Source organism: Ursus maritimus, unplaced genomic scaffold (assembly GCF_017311325.1).
Source record: "Ursus maritimus isolate PB19 unplaced genomic scaffold, ASM1731132v1 scaffold_14, whole genome shotgun sequence".
NCBI classification, from domain to species: domain Eukaryota; kingdom Metazoa; phylum Chordata; class Mammalia; order Carnivora; family Ursidae; genus Ursus; species Ursus maritimus.
The window spans coordinates 31,587,922-31,613,420 of NW_024423786.1; the positions used below are offsets into that span (position 1 = coordinate 31,587,922).

At 39.5% G+C, this 25,499-nt stretch overlaps 1 protein-coding gene across 13 annotated transcripts in view; it reads left to right on the forward strand.

Moving 5' to 3' along the window:
- CFAP20DC (CFAP20 domain containing) overlaps positions 1-25,499 on the forward strand; it is a 235,926-nt gene that overhangs the window by 152,020 nt on the left and 58,407 nt on the right. For 7 of the 13 annotated variants that reach the window (XM_040628608.1, XM_040628613.1, XM_040628612.1 and 4 more), the window contains 3 exons: positions 6,487-6,861; positions 23,589-23,633; positions 25,167-25,370. In XM_040628608.1, coding sequence (XP_040484542.1) covers positions 6,487-6,861; positions 23,589-23,633; positions 25,167-25,370 — 624 coding nt within the window. The remainder of the gene's footprint in view (positions 1-6,486; positions 6,862-23,588; positions 23,634-25,166; positions 25,371-25,499) is intronic. The other 6 variants (XM_040628610.1, XM_040628617.1, XM_040628619.1 and 3 more) reach the window with 4 other exon arrangements.

Below are 25,499 nucleotides of genomic sequence, written 5' to 3' on the forward strand. Positions count from 1 at the left end.
ATAGAAAGAATATTTACTCCTCTTGAGGCTGCTTATATTTCTGTGTAGCCTTTAAAAACTTTTAAATGTCAAGGTCTATGTTGGGAAAAAATGGGAGGACTCTTACTTTGAATGCATTGCCTTGCATTTTTGTTCCTGTATATTATGAATTACAACATAACATACTCTCTAAACCTACCAGGCAAAATTAATATTTATTCTGTGCGAGAAATTTTTCAAGGCTATTCACAGCTCTTTGTCTTTATTACTATCTTGTGAAGCTCTGTTCCTATCTGCAAAAGTCACAGGCCCCTTGGTTCTTGTGACTTGGCTCTTCATTGTTATAGTCAGGTAGAGAAGATTTTAAAACTCTTGTCTGCTTAGAATATCATTCTACCACTTCTGCTAGTAGATAAACATCTTGTGGATAAATATTTCATTGTGGATAGGAGTTTCCACAAAAATATCTTTAAATTGTTATCAGCTAAAAGAGCATGAAGTCTTAACTTAAAGAAAAATATATTTCTGTCTTAAACAATTACAAGAATCTCATCATTTTCCCCAAATAGTCACATGATGGTGTTTGCCCACCCCATAGAGTCCTTTAACTTCTACTATTTGTTTGTGAAGCGTCACTGGCTACAGATAAAGATATTTACAAAAATAATTTGTCCAACCCCTTTTAATATCAAGCCTGCTGCAGGTTGGTTACTTGTTAGAAGCAGTTACATCTTCCTTTCATTTACTTCTTTATAAACTAGTAAAATGCATTATAAGATACCATTATCAATTATCCTTGCCACCCAGAGAGAACTGTATTGCTTTAATAGTTTCCTATAAAATTCAAGAGGTGGAAGTAAAAATACTTCTTGGAGATGGTTGTTAGGGAAGACATTTAAGATACATCTGAATGGCCAATCTTGTTATCCTCAAAGAAGAAGTGATTTTTTTTCATTCTGTTATGACCAATGTCTTTAGCTACATCTATGCAAATAATTGTGCTTTTCAGTTGACAGTGGAAGTATGTACCTCTATCATCTCTATTGTCCCCTAGTGCCCATGCCCAATTAAAGGATGCTGTCAGTGCATGCATTTAGTCACTAAAACAGTGGACAAAAGTAAGGACTCCTGCTGACTCAATCTCAATTACAGATTCAAAACTGCCATCAAAAGTGTGTTTGGATTATTGCAGACGTGTTTTTCTTTTTTTAAAGAACTTCTTTTCACAGTGGACTGAATTAAAAAAATCAATTGAAATATAAATATGATCATCCACTTTTACAAACCTAAAACAGAGCTCTACCCTGACTCGCTCAACATTAAAGTTGTGATACAAAGAGCCTGGGTCCCATCTGCTCCAAGTAGGTGGCCCTCAAGAGTCATTAAAATTATCTTTTTAAAATTACAGCTCAGCAAGAGCAATCCATTTTGTGCATCCAGAAATTATTGTCCAAATGCCCATCTGCATGTCCTTTTAAGAAACGTAGTTCAACAGAGGAAGTGCTGGCTCCTTGGGGAAATCATTCTCATCTTCAGCGTACATATGCTGTGCTACAGTTAATCAGGCAAACTCTATTGATGTTCCCGGCACTGGGGTGTGATTGAATATTTAACAAACAAATGCCTCTGAGCCCAGAAGACAAACGGTTCAAGAGATTTGGGACTTTTAAAAAAATATATTAAGTTAAATCAAAAGCATTTTGTATTTGTTCTTCTGAGAAGCAAATGAACAGACAATCGGAACGTGAAAATGGCATGACAATTTCTTTACCACTCTGACAAATTATATTCAATTGCTGTACAGGTCTTCAGTAGCTAAATGATAAACCAAAGGGGAAAACGTGGTTGTTTTTCAATCAGGTCGTAGTAAGCCAGTTTTTAATGCGTATAACAAATGCGTATGTTATATAAGAAAACATTAAGCCAAGAGCATGTTGAGCCCAAAGGTGTTACATATGTGAAATCAATAAACATCATCTATACGTATATCATCTATTTTAGTAAGTCACAAGTGTTGCTAAAGGAATAGAGTTTTGCCAGTGTACCACTCCTAGAAAATATAATACTAGGTTTTATTCTGTATTTATTTCCTCTCAAAAATAGAAGCCAACCCAACTTAAGTCAAAATATTGGTCTCGTATATCTCTTCCCTTTCTCGTTTATCCTAATTCCCCTTTCAGAATCTGGGATGAACCAGAATTGGTTCTGGGGCAGCCAAAATAAGCAAGCCCTTTATACTCTGTCTAGATACTCCAGTTATTTATCTTTTCCATATATTTAAAGTAGCATAGAAACATATTACCATAGAAATGCGGTACCACCAAGAGAATGCTCACCAGGGAACACAGCTAAATCTGTCCTCCTCGGCCCATCTCCAAACCAGGGTATATCTTAGGAAAAATGTGAGATGAATGTCCATATACATCTCATGAATATTTCTGTGTGTATAATCACTGTTCATGCCAAGCAAAAAGAAATAATTTTACACCTGAGTAAACTACTGGAAGGAAGAAAAGGCTGTACTCTGACCCACCCAGAGGTGCAAAAAATAGACTTCTTATAAAATAATTTGATTTCTAAGGTGTTTATAAAATGATGTAGCAAACATCTGGCTTTATAGGCATCCTTCTAATAGTACATCTAAAACTTTTGAAATTATATTGGCTACCTTCTATCTTATGAAATAGTTACTTTTGTAGGTTATCTGTCTCTCTGCTTTATGCCTTTTTTGCCTTTAAGACTTTGTGCCTCTCAAGGGCAATGCCCATGTTCTTACCTGTGTACCTTCTGTAGTGCCTAGAAAATGCCCTACACCTAGCAGGAGCTTAGTAAATATTTACTGAACTCATTTTTATTGCGAAAGCTCCCAGTTTCTGCCTATGTCACATACAAAATGGAATCCCAGAGGGATCCAAAGATTCTGGCCCAAGTGCATAATTATACCTTTTCTGCTTTAACCAACCTATTTATAGGGCCTATCTGTTTTAAATACATAGCACATGTGTATTTTTTATTATGAAAATGTGATGAACATGAATGAGTAGAGGGTCTTTTGGTCACAGAAAACCCACTGCCCATTGTATATAACCAGTATAGACAATTAAACTAGAGGTTTTTCTGGGGCGCCTGGGTGGCACAGCGGTTAAGCGTCTGCCTTCGGCTCAGGGCGTGATCCCGGCATTGCGGGATCGAGCCCCACGTCAGGCTCCTCCACTATGAGCCTGCTTCCTCCTCTCCCACTCCCCCTGCTTGTGTTCCCTCTCTCGCTGGCTGTCTCTATCTCTGTCGAATAAATAAATAAAATCTTTAAAAAAAAAAAAAAAAACTAGAAGTTTTTCTAAAGCTAAAGAAGAGATAGCACTATCTAGCAGCCAGACTGGATTAACAAGAAATCTATCCTACTTCCACCAGTACCTTCTCACAATTAGGGTTTGGGGGATGTTTGCTATATTCCCTGTTCACTGTCTCTAGACAAGGCTACACTTTTATTCTCATTTCGTCTCTGTGAAACAAAAATTGCAAGAGCCACCACTCCATTCCTTAGTAATTTAGGACAGTAGTTATTTTTCAGTCTCTGGCATTCTTTCCAGTTTTCTGCCTGAAGACAGGGTTCTTCAACCACGGGAACAACCTAAGGGTTCTCGGAATGGCAGTGAAGGACTGGCTTATTCAGTAAGTGGTGTACCGCAGAGAGCGTTGCCCAGGGCCTGCAGTTGAAGCCAATGCGGTACTATTTCAAGGGTGGAAATATCCCAACCTCCTTATTTTTTCACTTGGGACGTAAAGTAAGAGCCCATGGATCGACATCCAATCACCATCTTTTCTTTACTCTATCTAGGGCTCTGGAAAATAGATTTCTCCATCATTTATAAAGAAATATATGTATGAGAAGATCAAGCCAGCCTAGACAAAGCAAGTTTAGGCCCAGGATGAATACCAAGAAGACGATCCTTAGACACTCTGCAGTTCTCATCCTTTATTACAGATAGGCAAGCTGTCCCTTAGAAGACGCTCTAAGACCCGACTGTTGTAAGACCTTTTTTGAGAGTACAGTTACCCGCTAATCCCAACTATTTTCCACAAGAAGGGAAAATCGTTTTATGACAGGATTAGGGATTGCAGACTCCATTTTAGAGATTTCCAGAGTCACTGAGTATAGCATACCCTGCCTTCTACGGAACTCTCCTATCAATCCAGCCTCTCCATCACCATTACCACTGCCTCAACACAGCCACGCCAGAACTTCTAATCATGGCAATTCAACAGTCTCCTAATTGGCCTCACTCTCTACTATCTCCACAGATGCTACAGACACCACACAAACTCACACCCATGCCTTCTATCATGTGCTCACCAACTCCCCTGAGTCACATCATGCAAGGACCCCTCAAAGACCCTGGATGGCAGAGATTAAGTTCTAGGTGACCATTATATCCCCAGCATCTACAATGCCTACAGGCAATAGCCCTAGATATGAGGAAGAAAGGAAGACAAACAGAACTATGACAGATACACAGACGGACAGATCCCTTCTCATTAAAAGGCATGATGAATAATTCTTCTGGGGATGCCTGGGTGGCTCAGTCAGTTAAGTGTCTGCCTCTGGCTCAGGCCAGGATCTCAGGGTCATGGAGTCAAGCCTGGTTTTCAAAAATGAATTGTGGTGGTGGCTCCCTGCTCAGCGGGAAGTCTGCTTCTCCCTCTGCCCCTCCCCGCTACTCATACTCACTCTCACGTTCTCTCTCTCTCTCAAATAAATAAGTAAAATATCTTTTTTAAAAAATCCTCTTCTGGCCTGTGTGCAACCTAGAGCAGACTTTCTTACCTTTACGCACGCTTCACTTCTACTGAAAGGGAAATCTCACCTCAGATAGTAATCTGTATATCAAGCATGATGATGACCAAACACTCAGAAAGAAACTCAGCAGTTCAATCAGTCACTCAAATATTTTGTTTAAAAATACCAAATTTGGGGGGATGCCTGGGTGACTCAGTTCGTTAGGTACCTGACTCTTGGTTCCAGCTCAGGTCATGACCTTGAGGTCTTGAAACTGAGTCCCCTGTCAGGCTCCGCACTGAGCATGGAGTCTGCTTGAGATTCTCTCTTTCCCTCTCCCTCTGCCCCCACTCCCCGCCACTCCTGCATGCACTCTTTCTCTCTCGATCATTCTAAAAAAAATTTTTTTAATTATAAACCATATTTGGGGAATAACTAGATGTTTGGTTCTGTGTGGCTACAAATGGAAGAGTAAGGAATAGCTAACTGAAACTGAATGTAAGGTATACATTCTCTGACAGCAGATAATGTCTTTAAAATATAATCTGCTTTTTGGGGCACCTGGGTAACTCAGTTGGTTAAGCATCTGACTCTTGATTTTGGCTCAGGTCATGATCTTAGGGTGATGAGATCAAGCCCTGCGTTTGGCTCCGTGCTCAGTGTGGAGTCCCTGCTTGTCCCTCTCCCTCCCCCTCTGTCCCTCCCCTGGCTCGCAAGTGTGCTCTCTTGCTCTCAAATAAATAAATAAAATCTTTAAATATATATATAGATATGTATACTCTGCTTTTATTGATTTTTTTCTGTCCTAACAAGTTTATCATTTTAATATACTCTTATGTATTACATATTTAAGTAAATAAGACAAATTGGAAAAATCTACCATGGCAAGTATAAGCAATGATCACATTAGTTTGTTCTTTAAATTTCTTATTTTATAGCAGAAAAATCCACCAACTGAAAAAGCACTGTATTTCTCATTTCCATTATTTATTTTCACAGCCATTGATTTTATGTTTGTAGTTCCTCCTTTCTCAGATTTTAAAATTTTTGCTTTCCTAGGGATAATCTCAGAACTACGTACTTGTAAAATTCATGTAGCTTTCCAAATAATTCTATTTCATGATGCTCATGTCTCATGGGAAAAAAAATACTTTCTATAATTGAAATTTTCATGTAAGAAAAATATTTCACACAAAATGTCTATTATCTATTGCTCTTGAACAATAAAACTTCCCTACGATAATTTAAGACAAATATACTTTGATAGGCCAACTTGTTTTTAGAGTAGCATTCCCCTGCTTAAATAAGCTAAATACTGTAAATTCTAGGTCTTTCTCTTCTCATGGAGTTAGCTCATTCGGAAGTCAAAGTGTATAATTCTTACATAACTTTCTGTGGATCCTCTTTTTTCACATGCTTTTTTGAAATGACTATATTTTTAGTGACTACCTCCTGAATGGCTCTGTTGTAACTCAGTGGTTAAAAAAAAAAAAATGCCTTACCAAGACCAGATACCACATAGCAGGGCATCTTAGCAAACGATTTATACCTATTGCACTGCTGTTTTTAGTTACTCATATTTTTATTGCAGAATAAAATAGTATGTATATATATGTAGATATACTTTTGCTTTTATTCAGAGAATAAGTGAGCTTTTTAAGAACTGTTCTCAGTAGCTTATTCACCACAGATTTTGGCTCAACGTGGTTTCACTTTGTTCCCCTATGTAGGGTAACGACAGTATCCAGGGTTCCCCGAGCCCAACAACTAGTCCTTCGGGGTTAACTCAGTTAACATTAGAGAGCACGTTGGGGAAGGCTGCAAGGTGGACAGATAAAGGACCTCTAAAAAGTGCCTACGCAGAAGCGGGAGCATCAGAAAGCCAGAATTCCTTGGCAAAGCAGATAGATAGAAAAGACTTTCAAACGAATGTGGTGCCTACACCATGCCTTTCTCCCCCGGGAAGAAGTGAAGCCTCTCAGAAAACCCCGGATCCTGTTACCAAAGCAAAGGACCGACCAGCCCATCAAGTACCAGCTTCAATAAACGAAACCTCCCTAAAGGAGATCTCCGGGGAAGAGCGGAGACCGGTTCCTGAGGTATCTGTAAGTGGCTTCGCTCTGGTTTGCATAAGCAGGCAGCACGTCCTGCTGTGTTTTACTCTGTCCCACTCTGCACGCGTTTTCAGCAGGAGCTATTTTTCATCATTTGGGTGATCAGTAATGTATTTGCCTTCCTATTCAGATGTGTTTTAGCTCAGTAGCAGCAGCTGTTAAAGAGTATATTGCACATCCCAGTGATAATAGAATGCCTCATGTTTTTAATGAGAAAGATAATTATCATAATAGTTATTTTTTTTATTTCCCAGTTACTTCTTATAATTTCAGTTATCGCTGCCTGCAAATTATAAATGAAGATCTTATTTTTGAGCCAAAGGCTTGCCAGTGAAATTGACAGATTTTCGATAATAATCTACATTAGGAGCCATAAAAACATCTTTATTCTATTCACTTTCTGGTCTCTTTACAGCAGTTTCCCAAATAATAAATGGTATGAGTGAAGGTTAACAGTAAAGTACTGTCATTGAATAAATCCCTAGGCTAGTTTGGTTGCTAAATTCATGTCCATCGGATTGATTTTCCTCCTTCCTGTGTTAGTGCTTCTCTTCCTTCAGTCCCTCCATAGCTGCACTTAGAAACCAGAGAACGAATGAACTTATATTCCATTTTTTTTTAACACATTGAAGGTTTTCTTTATTTGTCATATCCTAAGTATTCTGTATATGTTACACTGTAAAGCTTTGGTTCAATTACGTTCTAAGCAATTCAGGGAGGATTGTTCCCTTGGACAAGTCACAGACATATACATCATCATTAACAGAATAGAAAGAGCTAATATTTCTTAAACATTTGCCATGTGCCAGTCACTCTGCCAAGGCTTTTTTCCTTGAAGCATTTCATGTAATCCTCACAGTGACCCTGAGAGGTAGAGACCTTCATCCTCATTTTTTGGATGAGGAGACTGAGGTTCAGCTCAGTTATGCAGGGTGTTCAAGACAACAGCTGGCTAGTTGGAGAGTTAGAACTTGAAGCTAGGTTATTTGAGTCCAGAACTGCTGCCTGGACCCACTGGGCTGAGCTGCATAAACATGTACCTACTCTCATGTGAACGGTGGCCCCTCCTCAAGAAAGACCCACATAAAACTGGAATGTGTGTTCTCATTTCTCATGGTTGCAGGCATGTCTGCATGCTTGCCCAAAAGAGGGTAGTGAATCACCTAACCTAATGAAAATGGAATTTGTTTTATGGTGATTTAGGATGAAAGTGGTCAGGAATATTTTTGCATGTTTTTTCATTTTTTTGAAAATATTTCCAAAACAGATGTTCTACCTAACTGTATGTTTTTTTCCTTTGCTGTGCTCATGAGTAGAATGCAGCTAATAAACTAACCTTGCAGATTTATTCTACGATGCTGCTTGCCTTGACTGCAGCCAGATCTGGGCTGCCAAAAACAGAGCCAAAGCAAGTCTCTTAAGAAGCCTTCCACTCTGATCTCCCCTCATTTTTTTTGCCACCACCCTTCTGTTAGGTAAAATCTGTCATCCTAATATGTCCAAAAGATTGTTTCTTCTTAATCTTTCCATCTTTCCGTAGAAATAAAACCAGAGCACGAAAATCAGCTTGGAAACTTGAGACACAAATGGACTTTGAGTACCTGCCCATTCAGCCAAGTACACTGCCTTAAAAGTCGTGCTTTCTGATGATACCAAGGGAAAATGAAAGGTTGGAGAGAGAGCAGGGGACTTTCCCTTCCCCATCTTCTTCATTTGAGAGGTTTTGAGGATAAGCCAGTTCACAGAGACTATTCGGGTTGCTCCAGGAGACCCTTCTCACAGCTGTTCGCCGCAGGTTACAAAGCTCTCACCTGACACCTGGGCTTTTGCGCAGGCGCCCCGTGACTCCTGTGATTTTGCTCAGGCGCCCTGTATGCAGCATTGCCATTTTTACTATTCCATTTTACAGCCAAGAAGCAATCCCTTCAGAAGGATGGCAGAGGGAAGGAGCTTTATCTGTGTTGAGGGAATAAAGGCACAAAGGCACTGCTTACCATTTGTGCAGGGAGGTTTGACCTCTGTCAAAATTCAGGCTAAGAAAATGGGATCTCTAACAACCCACAGGATCACGATCTGTGGCTCACATGTGTGAATGCGATAACCTCAGTTTAATAGGATGTAAAATTATGGAAGGCATCGGCACTCTGCCCCATTTCAGGGTGAATTTACAGTGGGAATGGGAGTGTTCTTCCAGAGACATCATTTAAAGAAGAGATTCATGGTCATAGTGAAAAGGGTGCTAATACTTGACATTCTCTCCATTTAATAACTGCAGCTAAGAATCTGAAACAAGTTTCCTCAGAAGACTGCTGTGTGCTTGCTAACTCCACAAAGGGATTTTTTTCCCCAGATCCCAGAAACCCATGGCAGTGACTTTTAATAATTTACTAATATTTAATTCACACAGTATAGAATTCAGCCTTTTTTAGTGCCTTCATGGAGTTGTGCAACCATCACTACTCATCTTAGATCATTTTTATCACCCCAGAAGAAATTCCATCCCCATTAATAGTCATTCCCCATTCATTGCTTCCCCCAAACTCCCAGAAGCCACTAATCTGCTTTCTAACTCTATGGATTTGCCTATCCTGGACAGTTCACATAAATGAAATCAGACAGTATGTGGCCTTTTGTGTCTCACTTCTTTCATTTAGCATAATGTTTTCAAGTTCCATGCATGTTGTAGCATTTCATTTCTTTTTATGCCTGAATAGTAATCCATTATATGGATATGTCATATTTGTTTATTCATCTATCAGTTGATAGTTGGTTGTTTCCACTTTTTGGCTATTATGAAAGATGGTGCTATGAACATTCATATGCATGTTTTTGTATGGACATATGTTTTCATTCCTCTTGAGTATATACCTAGGAGTGGAATTGCTGGGTCATATGGAACTTTATATTTAACTTTTGAGGAACTGCCAAAGTGTTTTCCAAAGCAGCTGCACCATATTACATTCCCACAGGCAAGGCAAGTTGAGGGGATTTTTCTACACCTTAGTCAACCTTGTTATTGTCTTTTTCCTTTAAGTCATCCTAGTGTGTGTGAAGTGGTATCTCATGTAGTTTTGGTTTGCGTTGCCCTAATGACTGAAGATGTTGAGCATCTTTTCATACACTTATTAGCCCATCTGCATATCTCCTTTGGAGAATTGCCTATTCAATCTTTGACCTATTTTTTCATTGGATTATTTGTCTTTTTATTGTCCGGTTGTAAGAGTTTGGATGCAAGTTCCTTGTCAGATACATGATATCCAAATATATTCTTCCATTCTGCAAATTGTCTTTTTGTTTCTTGGGGCTATCTTTTGAAGAACAGAAGTTTTTCATTTTATGAAGTCAATCTATCTATGTTTTTCTTCTCTTGCTTATGCTTTTGGTGTAATAGCTAAGAGCCATTGCCTAACCCAAGATCGCAGAGATTTATTCCTGTGTTTTCTTCTAAGAATTTTATAGTTTTACTCTTAAATTTTGTCCTATAATCCATTTCTAGCTAATTTCAGCCTCTAGTGGGAAGTAGGGGTTCAACTGCTTTTTTTTTTTTTTTTTGCCTGTGAATATTCACTTGCACCAGGACTGTTGGTTGAAAGACTGTTCTTTTCCCATTGAATTGTCTTGTCACCTTTTTTGGAAATCAGTTGGCCGTACATGTAAAAGTTTATTTCTGTTCTATCTATATGTCTATTCTTATGCAGCATCACACTGTCTTGATTACTATAGTTTTGTAGTAGGCTTTGAAATCAGGTAGTGTGACTCCTTGAACTTTGTCCTTCCTTTTCTGGGTTGTTTTTGCATTTCCATAGGAATTTGAGGATCAACTTGTCGGTTTCTGCAAACAGGGCAGCTGAGATTGCATTGCATCTATAAATCAATTTAGGGGACATATCTTAACATCTTAACAATATTAAGCCTTCCAGTCCATGGATAGCTTTCCATTTATTTGTGTCTTTAACTTCTTTCGGCAATGTTTTATAATTTTCAACATAAAAGTGTCTTGCACTTCTTTTGTTAAATTTACTCCTATCTTTTGATGCTATTGTGAATAGAATTGTTTTCTTAATTTAATTTTTTATTTGTTCATTTCCAGTGTTCATAGAAATACAATTTATTTTTATATTGATTTTGTATCTTGCAACCTTGCTGAATATTAATTAATTCTAATAGTGTTTTGTGAATTCCTTAGGATTTTCTATATACAAGATCATGTCATTACAAATAGAGATAATTCTACTTCCTTTCCAATCTGGATGTCTTTTATTTCTTTTTCTTGCGTAATTGCCCCCAAAAATGGGTTTCATTTGAATGAAAAACTTTTCTTTCTTTCACTATTTCTTTTAAGATTTAATACTTCAACTACTGTGGCCCAGTAGTGAATTCTAACACAGACATGATGAGCTCAGTCAGGCCTAGAAGGATTCTACTGGTATGACACATAGGAAATGTACTAGAGGCAAGAGGAAAATTTTGACAGTTATCCTGGGACTGGGAGTCCATCTAATATTATATGAATACAGGTATGAAATTACCTCTGCTAGCTAGCATTGTAGTCCACATATGTAGAGCACTGACATGTATGGGGGTTTCTACCACCTAAGCTGGGTTTCTAAAATAAAGGACTTCTAGGGGCGCCTGCATGACTCAGTCAGTTAAGTGTCTGACTCTTGATTTTGGCTCAGGTCATGATCTCAGGGTTGTGAGATGGAGCCCAGATTCTCTCTCTCTCTCTCTCTCTCTCTGCACCTCCCCCCACTTTCCCTCTCTAAAAATAATTTAATTAATTAAAATAAATAAAATAAAGGACTTCTAGATGATGAGTTATGGCTGTTCTGGATGATGACAGCATCTCCTCTTCTGCTGGGGGCCTGTCAGGCCAGGTATTCCTCCAGGTGCTAGAGATACACAACCCAAACAGATGAGGCCTGTCTCCTCAGGGGTCTTTTTTCTGTTAGGAAATACAGACAATAAAGACATACAAACAAATACATAAAGTGATTATAAGCTGTGATAAGGGTGTGGGACGACAAAAACAAGGTAATATAAGAAGAGAATAGGGTTGGCCAGAATGGTGGCTACTTTAGATACTATCTGACCGAGTAGATGATATGTGAGCTGAGATCTAAAATTTAAGATGGAGCCAGCCATGCAAAGAACCTGGGAATACTGTTGCAGGTAGCAGAAATAATAGGTACAAAGCTTCTGAGATGGGCATCTTTGGGGAATAGAGGAGGCCCACGTAGCTGGGGCTAACGGGCAAGGGGCAAGTAGTGGAGGATGAGCTCAGAGCAGTACACAGGGCCCAGATCATGTGAGATCAGGATGGCCACGGTAAGGAGGGTGGCCTTTATTCCACATGCAATGGCAAGTCTTTGTAGGGTTTGAAGCAATGACATTTACATTAACAAACTTCCCTCTTGCTGTGTCAAGGATGGATGCAACAGGGCAGGAATAGAAGCAGAAAAAGCAGTGAAGCATCACTCTGGTAGGTCAGAGTGGAAATGAAGACAAGTGGCAGATTCTCAGAATAACTAGGAGCTAGGATTGATAGGATATAGGGAAGAAGAAACAGGCAGAATCAAGGATGACACTCAGGCTTGGGACCTAGCAACAGGGAGGATGGTCATGTAATTCGCCAGGCTCTGGGAGACTGTGAGCAGACCTGAGCCATCAACTCAGCCATCTAGGTACTGCAATCAGAAATTGTAAGTGGACACCCCATTGGAAATCTGCTCTCACATGGGGCACCTGGGTGGTTCAGTAGGTGAAGTGTCTGGCTCTTGATTTTGGCTCATGTCATGATCTCAGGGTTGTGAGATGGAGCCCCGAAGCAGACTCCATGCTCAGCAGGGAATCTGCTTGAGATAGTCTCCCTCTCCCTCTGCCCCTCTACCCCCGCCCCATGCTCACTCGTGTGCTCTCTTTCTCTCACACACACACACATAAATAAATCTCGAAAAAGGAAATCTGCTTTCACAAAGTGCCAACATGAGCGACTTTATGACAAGGGACAGCTAAAGGCTCTTACAAAAGAAGGTGCAGGAGAACTGTTCTCCTAATCCGCTGATATGCCAGAGTACTAGTAATTCTAAGGAACACTTACTGAAATTGATTTACTAACTACTTGGTAAACTTCTTCCTTGCAATGTTTTATTCATCTTTAAATAAGAGTTCCCTATTATTAAGTTCAAATATTTTTAATAAAGAAACAAGTACAGCCCTCTGGGTAATACCATAACCATGTAGATAGCTGGTAATTAAACTTTTCCACATGAATAACTGCATTCAAACAGTTTTGAATGAATCATTTTAAACCTGTAAATGTCATTATGTGCGTCTTTAAACAAACAAACATATATAACAGGCTTTGTGGTTCCAGAAAAAGTTTGAGCTTATTAAAGAATGGTTATTTTCATAAGAAAGACAAAATATGCTACCAGTTACAAATTCAGGTATTTTTAGAAAAAAACAAGACATGAGATTTTATAGGAAAAACAATTATGAATACTATAGAACTTTTGAGTTTAATTTTCACATTTCATTTTTGAAAAATCAAAACTGAATTATGGAAGGACATTCTGTAAGTGTTTTAAGCCATGGTGTAATTTTTTTTTTAATTGTCAAGCCTTTTCCTTTGGATAATGAAAAAGAATTAGTTTGACTGCCTCCCTGATAAAACTTGAGCCTGTATTTTTTTGAAATAATAGAGATTTACTATTCTATGCAATTTGTACTATACGAACTTAGAAGAAAATGAATTTGTAAATCATTTTAGAGTTTTAAAGGAATTGTTCCATTACATAAAGTTCTACATTTTCTAGGGTATATAATACTCTGTGTTCAAAGGGAAGCCATCTGTCTCTCTTTGAATTTACCACTCAAGTATGCCATTTGCAGCTGTCTTTCCAACAATAACCCATTGTTTGAAGACTTCATGTCTGTCTGGCCCCTGACTTCCTTCAGTTACAACAGTAGTCCATTGTTACAAAACATCTGTTTGGGGGTTAGGTTACCCTATGTGCTATACATATGTCGATCATCCTGGCCCAACCATGCAGATTCACCCAGTGACTCTCCTTCTTTCCAAGGCTATTGATACAGGTGACCACTGGCCTCATCCTTTCCTGGGCCACCTGATAGACAGCCTTCACCTTTGCCACCGTCGGGACTTTACCCAAAGAGAGCTCTAGGGCATATCTATCTACATTTTCATTCTTCTGAGCAGTCAAGAGCAGTGGACACTATGGCTCAGAACACCAGCTCAAATCAGGAAGACCTAGATTTTCATTCTGGCTTTGCTTCTTTTTACTTATGTGACCTTGAACACACCTTTTAACTTCCTTGAACCTCAGTTTCCTCATCTGTCAACTTGGAGAAAATAATAATACTTATTCCATAGGGTTATAATGAATATCAAATGAAATAGTGCATGTAGAACACTTAGCCCATAATTCAACCAGGTATTTTCTTCTACCCATGTCTGAGAAGTTAGAAATGTAAACCAGTGTGCCTAGCATTCTAAAGCAAACTTTTTCAAATTCAATAAAATTCCAGAAACTAAATATTGGTACTGTTCAATAAGGGAAAGCTATGTGCGTTTCTTGTCCTCTGTTAAGAATTGCATCAAGTGCTAACATAAGAGTGAATTAATGGGTCACTTCTGCCAGGCAACGTGTTGGTATTTTCTCAATGTTCACTGAAGAGAGAATAATATTTAGAAGCAGGACCTGGTGTGTCTCCAGTCATTCCCCCAGGGAGCACCCTCTGTGTGCCTGCCTTATTCCCAGAGCTAAATTAGAGATCCGTAACTTCATGGCTGATGGGGTGAATTAAATGTGGACAGGACTAGTAGCAGTTTATAAACCATAGTGTTAACCATGGTGAGAATTTGTCACTTATTACATTGGACACTCCTACCAATTAGTAGTCTTTAGAGAAGAGTTTGTGATTTCATGTTTTGTCAAAACTATACTCTTGCTTTGCCTCTGAAAAAAAAGAGTCATTATCTCAGTATTATCTGTCAATTCACTGCTGGGGATATAGCAGAAGCTACAAAATTCAGTGATTAAATAACCTTGGTGCTACCAGTAAAAGGATTTGCATTAAGCATAGAAATTTTCCTGGTGGAATTTGCTCCTAGCCCTCTTATTTTTGACTTTTTTTCAGTCCAAATTTTTGCTGATGCTACAGAGTAGTTTCCTTTGAGTAAACAAACTCTTTGCATCAAGTGTCTAATTTAGTTGTTGACCAAGGCAAAATGGTCCAGAGTAGAAGTATCTTAAAAAAATTAAAAATGGAATTATGGTCCAAATTTTGGATGATGATTTGGAACTGCAAAAGTCATTAAGACATTTTCATATCTCCAAGCAATGGGCCAGTTACTCTAATAAAGAGGAGCAGTTTCAGATTCTCAGAAGTTTCAGAAATTTTCGATGGAAAGACCTGACAAAAACTAAGAGACTATCAGAAGTATGAATCAATGAAAACACATTAGTTGTTAAGCAAACACACTATAACTTTTTACTCTCAGTTCTCCAATGTTTTAATACTAAGGTTAGCGTCCTACTAGTCAAATGTTTATTGAACATCTTTGATGTCTTGGTTTTCCTAATTTTAAGGAAACAAGTCATACTTGCCATTTTCCTATTTTATGGAGGAAGCCCTAGGCTGACAGTATTTCCTGACCCATTGAGATCAAGGTCTTTGATTCAAGAACCTTGTTTGTGAATTTAAGGATTTAGGGCATTTGCCATATGCCAAGCCATCTACATGGTGCCCCACGCATTCTGTCCAGTCTCCATCTCCAACCCTCACAAGAGGCCTTACTTATTCCTGTTTGACAGACCAGGAAGCAGAGAGGCTTTAGCTAGTTCACATCTAGTAAGTGACAAAGCAGAGTGTCAAACCCAAGAGTTTTGGCCAGAAGAGCTGCTTCACCTTCCACTGCCCTGGACCACCGCCCGCAATTATAGGTCACTGAAAAACTTCCGTGATTGGGGCATGTGGGCGGCTTAGTCAGTTAGGCGTCTGACTCTTGATTTCACCTCAGGTCATGATCTCAGTGTCGTGAGATCAAGCCTCAGCATGGAGCCCGCTTGGGATTCTCTCTCTCCTTCTCCTTTTGCCCCTCCCACCCTTCCACCCCCAACCCACTCTCCAGCACACGTGCTCTCTCTCTCAAAAAAAATCTGTGATCATGTGGCAACTTAACTTCTATTGCCTCTTTAAGCTTCACAGGAATTTTTTTTTTTTTAATTTATTTGAGAGAGAGCACATGCTCTGTGGGGGTAGGGGGAGACAGAAGGAGAAAGAGAAGCAGACTCCCTGCTGAGCAGGGAGCCCAGTGTGGGGCTCAATCCTAGGACCCAGGATCACGCCCTGAGCTGAAGGCAGATGCTTAACCTATTGAGCCACCCAGGTGCCACACTTCACAGTATTTTAATATGCAAAAGCACGCACGTTTGTTGGTATATCTGCCATTACTATAGTACAACCAAACTGTTTACGTTCTAAAACAATCTGAATTTAAGGTTATCATCTTCCCACTCCAGAAACATCAGTTGGCTTACCTCTGCTATTTTCATTCCTGTAAGCAGGTACAATAATCGTTTTCTTCCTGGTTCTTTAAATAATATTTTAAACTACCATGTATTGAATGACTACTGTGCTTACCCCATATACAAGGCATATCCTTAAATATGATATAAAACCTGTTGCATTTGGTGTTACTAGATTCCTTCTAGTCTATCGTTGACTGTTAAACTCAAGAAGTACCCTGAATTCAGTAGATAGGTGCTGAGAAATTACAAATTGTTTATCAACTCACTTTAAAGTTAATTAAGAGTTCAGCTGTGGTTGTCGGTGAATTCTTTCTGAAAATTAGCAGGCTGACTACCGAGACAAAATGTACGGAAATATATTGTGTGGAAGTCATGGATGAAAAGGGTGTTCTTTACAAATACAGCACATCGATATAAGAATCTTTTGTAAAAAACATACTTCTGTCCTCCTCCCCTCCAAAAGAGAGCACCACATCTATGAGATAGAAAGCTACTTTTGCCACTATTGGATTTAAACTACCCAAGAATTCTCTACCTGAGACATTCTTCAGGGGTTAGTATGCAGAGATGATGAAGTGTGAATTGAGTCAGGTTGTGAAGTGTCTCCGGGTTACAAGCCAAAAGGTTTGTGACAGACATCTCGGAGGTGGCACTGGGTCTGGTTAAGCCTTGGTCAACATGAATGCCATTGATGTAAAACACAATCTAGATTCCGACCAGTTGTTTCCGTCTAACAGCCTGCCTCCTGATTTCTGCTGTGTTAAGTTGACACCTTCAGTGTAGCAAAGTTTTTCAAGTTGTACTGTGGCTTGGTCTTTACATTTCGATTACCTCTTTGCATGGTGAAGAGATATGCTGATAGCCCTCATACATTGTGAATGAGTTATTTCCTCAAGCATGTGTCACTTGAGGCTCATGCCTGAGATTTCTGTCTTCTCTTCATTCTTCTCTTCCATGGGCCTGCGTCCCCAGCGAATCAGGGCCAATTCTCTTATGGGATATGTGCTCAGGAATTTGAAACAAGTCTTCAAGGGGTGCTAGTTGGTGAAGAAGCCCTGGAACGCTAATTTACCATCAGCTCATATTTAAAATGTCAATGTAGCAATACTTTTGCTGTCTGCAAATAGCAATAGAGAAGATTAATCTTCATATTAAAATGCCAGTTGAGATTTAAAATTAGCTTTGGAAAATGGACTTCTGCTACTTTTCTTGCTATGATGTTGGAGTTCAGAAAAACTTACGAAACTTTCTAATTACAGCTTCAAAACTCTTAATAATACAAATTTGAAACTAGCAGTGATATTGACTCCCCAGCATTTACAAAATGCCTTTTTTGCCCCTACTAAGGCAGTCCAGAGTGAAGTGCCGGTGATTAACAGCTAATATACCTCCTAGGAAATCTTTTTTGAGTCTTAGACTTCTTTGTCATTTTTGTCATGGAAAAGTACACATATCATAAACATATGCTTTGATGAATTTTCACCAATTAAACAAATCCATGTGACCATCATCCAGATCAAGAAAGAGAACAATGCCAGTGCCCCAGGAGCCCCATTGTGCTCCCTGTCAGTATCCCTTCCTGCCACTGTCCCTTCACAAGTTCTGCCAAAATACCCAAGACTAGTTTTACCCATATATACCCTCTTGTACTGAGTTTCTCTCACTTAGCATTTCTTTTATGAGATTCAATATGTAACTTATTTCACTGCTGTATAGTGTCCTGCTGTGTGACTGTCACACCACTTATTTATCCATTCTGTTGATGGGAGCTACTAAGAATATGTCTTTTTTATTTCTTTTGTTTAAACTTGTTACTGAAGTATGGTTGGCATACAATATATTAGTTTCAGGTGTATAGCGAGTTTTGACAGTTCTATACATTACTAAACGCTCACCATGGTAAACATAGTCACCATCTGTCACCATAAATATTATTATTATTGACTATATTTACCATGCTGTACTTTTCATCTCCATGACTTACTTATTTTATGACTAGTAGTTCATACCTCTTAAACTGCTTCACCTATTTCCCCCATGCCCCCATCCACCTCCCTTCTGGCAACCACCAGTTTATTCTCCTTATTTAAGAGTCTGTTTGTTTTCTTTTTCAGATTCCACATATAAGTGTCATCATACGGTATTTGTCTTTCTCTGTCTGACTTATTTAACTTAGCCTAATACCCTCTAGATCCATCCATGTTGTTTCATTCTTTTTTATGGCTAATATTCCTGTGTATGTGTGTGTACCACATTTTTATCCATTTGTCTGCCGATGGACACTTGGGCTGCTTCCATATTTTGCTATGGTAAATAATACTGCAATAAAGATAGGGGTGTATATATCTTTTCAAATTAATGTTTTTGTTTTCTTTGGGTAGAAAACAGTATGGAGATTCCTCAAAAAATAAAAAATAGAGATATCATATGATCCAATAAGAATATAACTTTTGATAGATTTTTATTAAGACTTGGCTAGGGAAGTTGAAGCTATTTGGTCTTAAAAGGTTTAGATTAAATTCTAAGCATTTCCGGGGGACCTGGGTGGCTCAGTCAGTTAAGCATCTGCCTTCGGCTCAGGTCATGATCTCAAGGTCCTGGGATCGAGCCTCACATCAGGCTCTCTGCTCAGCAGAGAGTCTACTTCTCCCTCTCACTCTTCCTCTGTGTTCTCTCTCTCCCTCAAATAAATAAATAAAATCTTTAAAGTAAATAAATAAATAAATTCTAAATTCTAGGTATTTCCAGCCTTGTTATTTGGGAACTCTACTGCTGATTTCATTTCTGAAGCAGTATGTATTAGTAGTTGTAGTCTACGTAATTCTTTCTATGAGTGTAAGCTCCATACTTCTAGCTTGTCCCATGTTGTTCTGCCTGATGGTTAGAATATGCTGTCATATCACCCTTCTTATCCTTCACGGTTCAGCTTAGAGACCATCTCCTCCGTGAAGCTTGACTGATCCTACAAGAGGTGACCTCTCTCTTTTCTGAAATGCCAGACTATTTGGTATATCTCCCTTTCCTCACATGCCTTTTATATTATGTTCTGTTCTAACACCCACCATCCCCTTTGTAGTAGCAGTTTCTGTATCTTGGTGTTACTTAAAAGAATACAAAGAGTCAGGGATAGTTCGGTAGACCTTTATTAAGAGTTTTTTTACATGGTGTCCCCTGTGCTGTGGGTGTCAGGCACTGTTACAACGCAAACCTGATTCAGAAAGAGTCTCAAGGATTTTATAGGTTACAGAATGAAAATAACAGCCCAATTTCCTCCCAATTTTATTACTCTCCCATCCATATAGAATGGAATGAGTTTCTTCACCTGATCTTATTAACCCGTGGCCGTGTCTCATTTTGGCTCTACACCACCATTGTGAACTTAACCTTAGAATGGTTCAGTAAAACCAGTTCCTATCTAAGGCTCACAACATTCTATAGGCACATGTTTGATGGATTAAGCTATTCTGCCTTAATACCTTGAGAAGAGGGATTAGGCAAAGGGCATCAAGTTGTAAGGTTACTTTTGTTTGTTGTGTTTTATCATTTTGCTGGAATTATCCATTTTCCTCTTTAATCATGATCAGGACTCTGTGTGATTAACTAGTACTATATCCAAGTAATATGCTACCTTTTTTTTTAAGTAGACTTCATACCCAATGTGGAGCCCAGCACAGGGCTTGAACTCACAATCCTGAGATCAGGACCTGAGCTGATATTAAGAGTCAGACACATAACCAACTGAGCCACCCAAGCACCCCCTATGCTACCTTATTTTATGCTCATTTCTTTCTAGCTCTTGATTGCTCTATTAGATGGTAAGGCCTGTGAAAGCGGGGCCACATCTCACTTGTCTTTGTGACTTCACTGTGTTAGGCTTCTAAAAATGTCTGAAGAACCATGAGAGACTATGGACTCTGGGAAACAAACTGAGGGCTTCAGAGGGGAGGGGGTGGGGGATGGGGATAGGCTGGTGATGGGTATTAAGGAGGGCACATATTGCATGGTGCACTGGGTGTTATACGCAAGTAATGAATCATGGAACTTTACATCAAAAACTTGGGATGTACTGTATGGTGACTAACATAACATAATTTAAAAGTTTTGTAAAAATGTCTGAAGATCAAAGAAAATGAGTGGCTCAACTGGCTTCATGAGGGAAGGACTTACCTGGGAATCTGAACACAGCTGAACTGTATAACCTTGAGCCCATTACCTCCTTCCTAAAACAAATCCAACTGATAATGTCTCCCTTCTTACCTACAAGGATATTTTGAGACAAAATTGGATCATACATAACATTTTGAGCCTTTTAGAGATAGAATTAGATAAGACACTTGCCTCTCACAAGTTGTATAACTTAGTTAGATGCCATCTTGTGCTAGAGTCCCCTTTCATGTCAAGACTTTCTTGCAAGCCTTCTTTTGAAAAATATATAATTCAAGTGATTTAGCCTTTCTGGTGATTTTGAAATGGTTTAAGAGATTACAGATCAAGAACGTATTGGGGGACTAAGTTAATTACCTGTCTCTGCCACCAGTTTCTCTATTCATGACCCTGGAGAAAGTCGCTTCTTTCTGCTCATTTTCACCTGTTGTCAGAGTACATTTCACTGTTGTAGGAAGTAAATTCGTGGAAATTCAGAGTTCTGAGCAGACTTAGCATCAACAGTTCCTGGCCCATAATAGGGTCTCAGTAAGTATTTGTAGAGTAAACTAATAAGTGAACCAATCAGTGCATTTCCGCCACTACAGATGACTGCCATATTCCTGGCAGTCGCCATTCCTCCAGCCTCTGCTTCAGTACTTCTAGTGGTGGAGAGAGTTCACTCCCTCTGAAGGCCACTTATTCCCTTTGTCAACAAATTTAATGACTATCCAATGCCACCTTGGACTCCTGCGAGGCGTCTTCCAAATCTGAGGGGCAGTTAGTCAGGGCCGTGCTGCGTTCCTCAAGCATCTTAGATGTATCTGTGTTGTAGTATTGATCAGGGTACAACGTATACTCTGATTTATAATGCCTGTTTGTCTCCCTTTCTCGACTGTGAGATCCACAAGGACAGAGGGTTGTCTTATTTTCTTTATACTCGCAGTCCTGGCATAGTACAGAATAGATGAGAGACTATGAGGGGTGGGGGTGGGGAACAGAGAAAATGAGAAGAAAGAACAATAATAACAGGGAGCACATGTACTGATGACCAACTCAGTGCTCCTCCTAAGAGGGATGTACTCACCCAAGGAGGTGTGCACCAAAAACCATCCATTGGGCTTGAGGAAGAAAATGTTGAAACTATTTCCATTTTTTTAAGTTCAACCATTTTAATTTCTGTTTTTCTGTATGTTTTATAGTAGCTACACTGGTTTAATATAGTTATACATGTGTTTAATTTATAAACAAACATATATTAGAGGGCACATGCTCAAACTTTTTTGCATGGAGGGACATATCAGAAGCTTGGAGACCCTTCATATAGCTGTTTGTCAGGTTCTAGGCTAAGCATTTTGCATGCATTATTTCATTTAGCCCATCGAAAATCATGTGAGGGTTATACTATGGTCCCATTTTACAGATGAAGAAACTGAGGCATGGAAAGGTTAGGTAATTTGCCCAGTCACATCCAGCTGATAACTGGTGGGACGAGGGCCCAGACTCAGAGCTTTCTGGCTTAACCACTGCGCGTTCTCTGTTTTCTGTCCTAACACCTAGGGTTGTACCTGAGGCACGATACAGGGTTGTGGATTAAACACATAAAATGAATGGATGAACTAATCATACTGAGTACAGATTAAAGCTTTCTCAAGAAAAATTGTGAAAATGAAAATAAGATTTCCTTTCTCATTATAAAAGTGTGTTGGCAACAACGAGCCAAATGACATGCCCAGGTGACACATTGGAACACTTCATTCCATTTCTTGACAGAAAAACTGAAGCGAAGCCCAGCAAGTCACTGTTCACCGCTGAGCCCAAAGTCAAGCTGCTAGTCTTATTTTCACATCTGATAACTGAACTACCTTGTTTTTATTGAGCTATAACTTATATACCATAAAATTCAGCTTTTTAAGAGTACAGTTCAGTTTTTAGTATATTCACCGAATACTGCAACAATCTAATTTCAGAACATTCGCATCACCCCCCCCCAGAGAAACTACACACCACTGGCTGCACCCCCATTTCTGCTCTCTCCACCCTGGGCAACCACCAATCTGCTTTCTGTCTCTATGGATTTGCGCATCCTGGACATTTCATATAAGTGGGATCATACAATCTGTGACCTTTGTCTACGGCTTCTTTCACTTAGCATGTTTTCAAGGTTCATCCATGTTGTAACATGTGTCAGTACTTTGTGACTCTTCATGGGCAAATTACGTTCCATTGTATGGATAAACAAATATCTATCCATCAGTTGATGGACATTTGGTTGTTTCCACCTATTGGCTGTTACAAATAGTGCTGCTGTGAACATTTGTGTTCAAGGTTTTGTATGAACATGTGTTTTCAGTTCTCTTGGGTATATACCTAGGAGTGAGTTGCTGGTTTGCATGACTGATGTTTAACATTTCGAGGAACCACCGCACTGTTTTCCAAAGTGGTGGCACCATTTTACATTCCCTCCAGCAATGTGTGAGGATTCCAATCTCTTGACATCCTCACCAACCCTTGTTGCTGTCGAACTTTTGTATAACAGTCCTAGTGGTTGTGAATGGGATTTCACTGAGGTGCTGATATGTATTTCTCTAATGACAATGATGTCAAGCATCTTTTCTTGTGTTTACTGCTCCCCCAACTATTTCTTCTGAACTTAAATTAGTGCTAGTTTTCTTTTTTTTTAATGTCTTTCATTGAAATACAAGTTTTGTTCTTCTTGTGATATCTGTTTTGTCCCAGGAACTCTCAAAACATATTAAATACTAATGAAATCTCCTATTAGAGATTGTATAACCTCTCAGAGTGCCAGGCTGCTGGAGCCATGAGTTGTAAAACTTAAATGAGTTTCCACCAGCAACTTTCCAGAAAATCTCTACATTACATTATTAGATCACAAGCTTTGATAATCCCCAAACTATGATAATGATAGTGGTTTATTTAAAACTTCACAGACACACCAAGACTTTTTTTTTTAATTATATTTTCTTAACTTTTCTTCTTTTCTTCCCTATGAGGCAGAAAAGAAGAGAAGGCAGTAGCTGTCTCAAAGGGTCCTCTGAGAAAGTAAGTGTAGAGATTTGAATATCTAAAAGATTCTAGTGTGTCATGAAACAAACCTTTTTTTTTTTTTTTAACAGAGGGAGGTGGAGGGTGGGGAGGGAGAGAGAGAATCCCAAGCAGGTTCCATGCCCAGCATGGAGCCCAATGCAAGGCTCGATGCACAGCCCTGAGATCACGACCTGAGCTGAAATCAAGAGTCAGATGCTTAACCGACTAGGCCACCCAGGGGCCCCATGAAACAAACCTTTTTGAGCACAACCAATGTTTGCAAATGGATAAGAAAATTTCAAGATTGTTTTTAAGTTATATGGCAGTCCTGGATGTAAATCACTACTCAAATGTGATACTAACATTTCACCGATGTTGAAATTAACTTTGCTATCAAACTTGGTTTAGATCACAGAGAAAGAGAAGGATTTGAAAATTCCATATGACAGTTTCTTCCCTGTACATTGAAAGAATATTTACATTAGCCTCTAAAGATTTGTAGTAGTATTCCTGGGGGGAAAAATGCCTGACAGATTACATGTATAGTAAAGTCCATATCAGTGGAAGTGTTTATTATAGCTGTGAGGTCTTTCTGGCTTTCAGAACTTACATGTTCCCATTTTAAGATTAAATTTTACTTGATGGCTTTTATCAGCATTAGTCGTTTTCAATCTTACTGCAAGTTGAATGTATTTGGTCATAATGTTCACGGTGATGAAATTCATCAGTATTTTGAAACTGGACTTTTAAATGGAAAGTGATTTTTCTTTTTAAAAAAACTTTTGGGGGCGCCTGGGTGGCACAGCGGTTAAGCGTCTGCCTTCGGCTCAGGGCGTGATCCCAGCGTTATGGGATCGAGCCCCACATCAGGCTCCTCCGCTATGGGCCTGCTTCTTCCTCTCCCACTCCCCCTGCTTGTGTTCCCTCTCTTGCTGGCTGTCTCTATCTCTGTCAAATAAATAAATAAAATCTTTAAAAAAAAAAAAAAAGCTTTTTGAATTTTTGTTTAGTCAAATACTGGTGAAGCACCAGACAGGGGAAATACAGTGAGTGTAAGGTGGTCATTGTGTTTGCCTTTGTAGAGCTTGTAGACCACCTGCAAATGCCAAAAACCATGATGTAACTGCAACTGTGATGAATGCTAGAAATGAACACCTTCTGATTCCAGGAGAGCACTTAGTGAAGGGGCTGCCCCAGTTTGTGATTGTCAGAAAAGGCTTCCCTGGGAGATGACACAGTGTGGAATCTAAAGGGCACCTAGGAGTTAGCCAGCACATGGACCTCACGGGCTAGCACTAAGGCACACACAAGCTTGATGCTCTTGAGGACTTTAATGAGCGACAGTGTGGCTGATATGCCAGGAGCAGAAAGACAAGGTGCAGCAGGTGAGGCAGGCATTGTATCAGGGCACGTTAAGGATTGGGGCCTCGGGGAGTGGAGGAGAGCCACCGAAGGGGTTAAGGCTGTAGAGTAGCATGTGCTGGTCATCTATAAATTAAGAACAGGCATGTGACCCTTTGCTCTGTCACTTTTTTCTCTCTTGATCAGGAATATGACTGGAGAAATTATCAGCCCAGCCAAATGAGTGAATCTGAGTTGCAAATGCTGGCAAGCCTGCGGCGGCAACAAAATGAAGAACTGGAGGACACGGGGGCTTCCCACGGCCTCAGTGCATCCCAGGTTGACAACTGTAACGTCAGCATTAGTACCAGCAGTGACGACACCACCACCTGGAATTCCTGCCTGCCACCTGTGAGTCCAGGGCTCTGGGTCTTTGTGTACTAATACCTTAACGAGGAGCAAACTTCTCTCTAACACAGCCCAGCCTTGCCTGGGAAAACTAGGGCCAACATGAGAACACTGCCCATGAAAAATATTCAG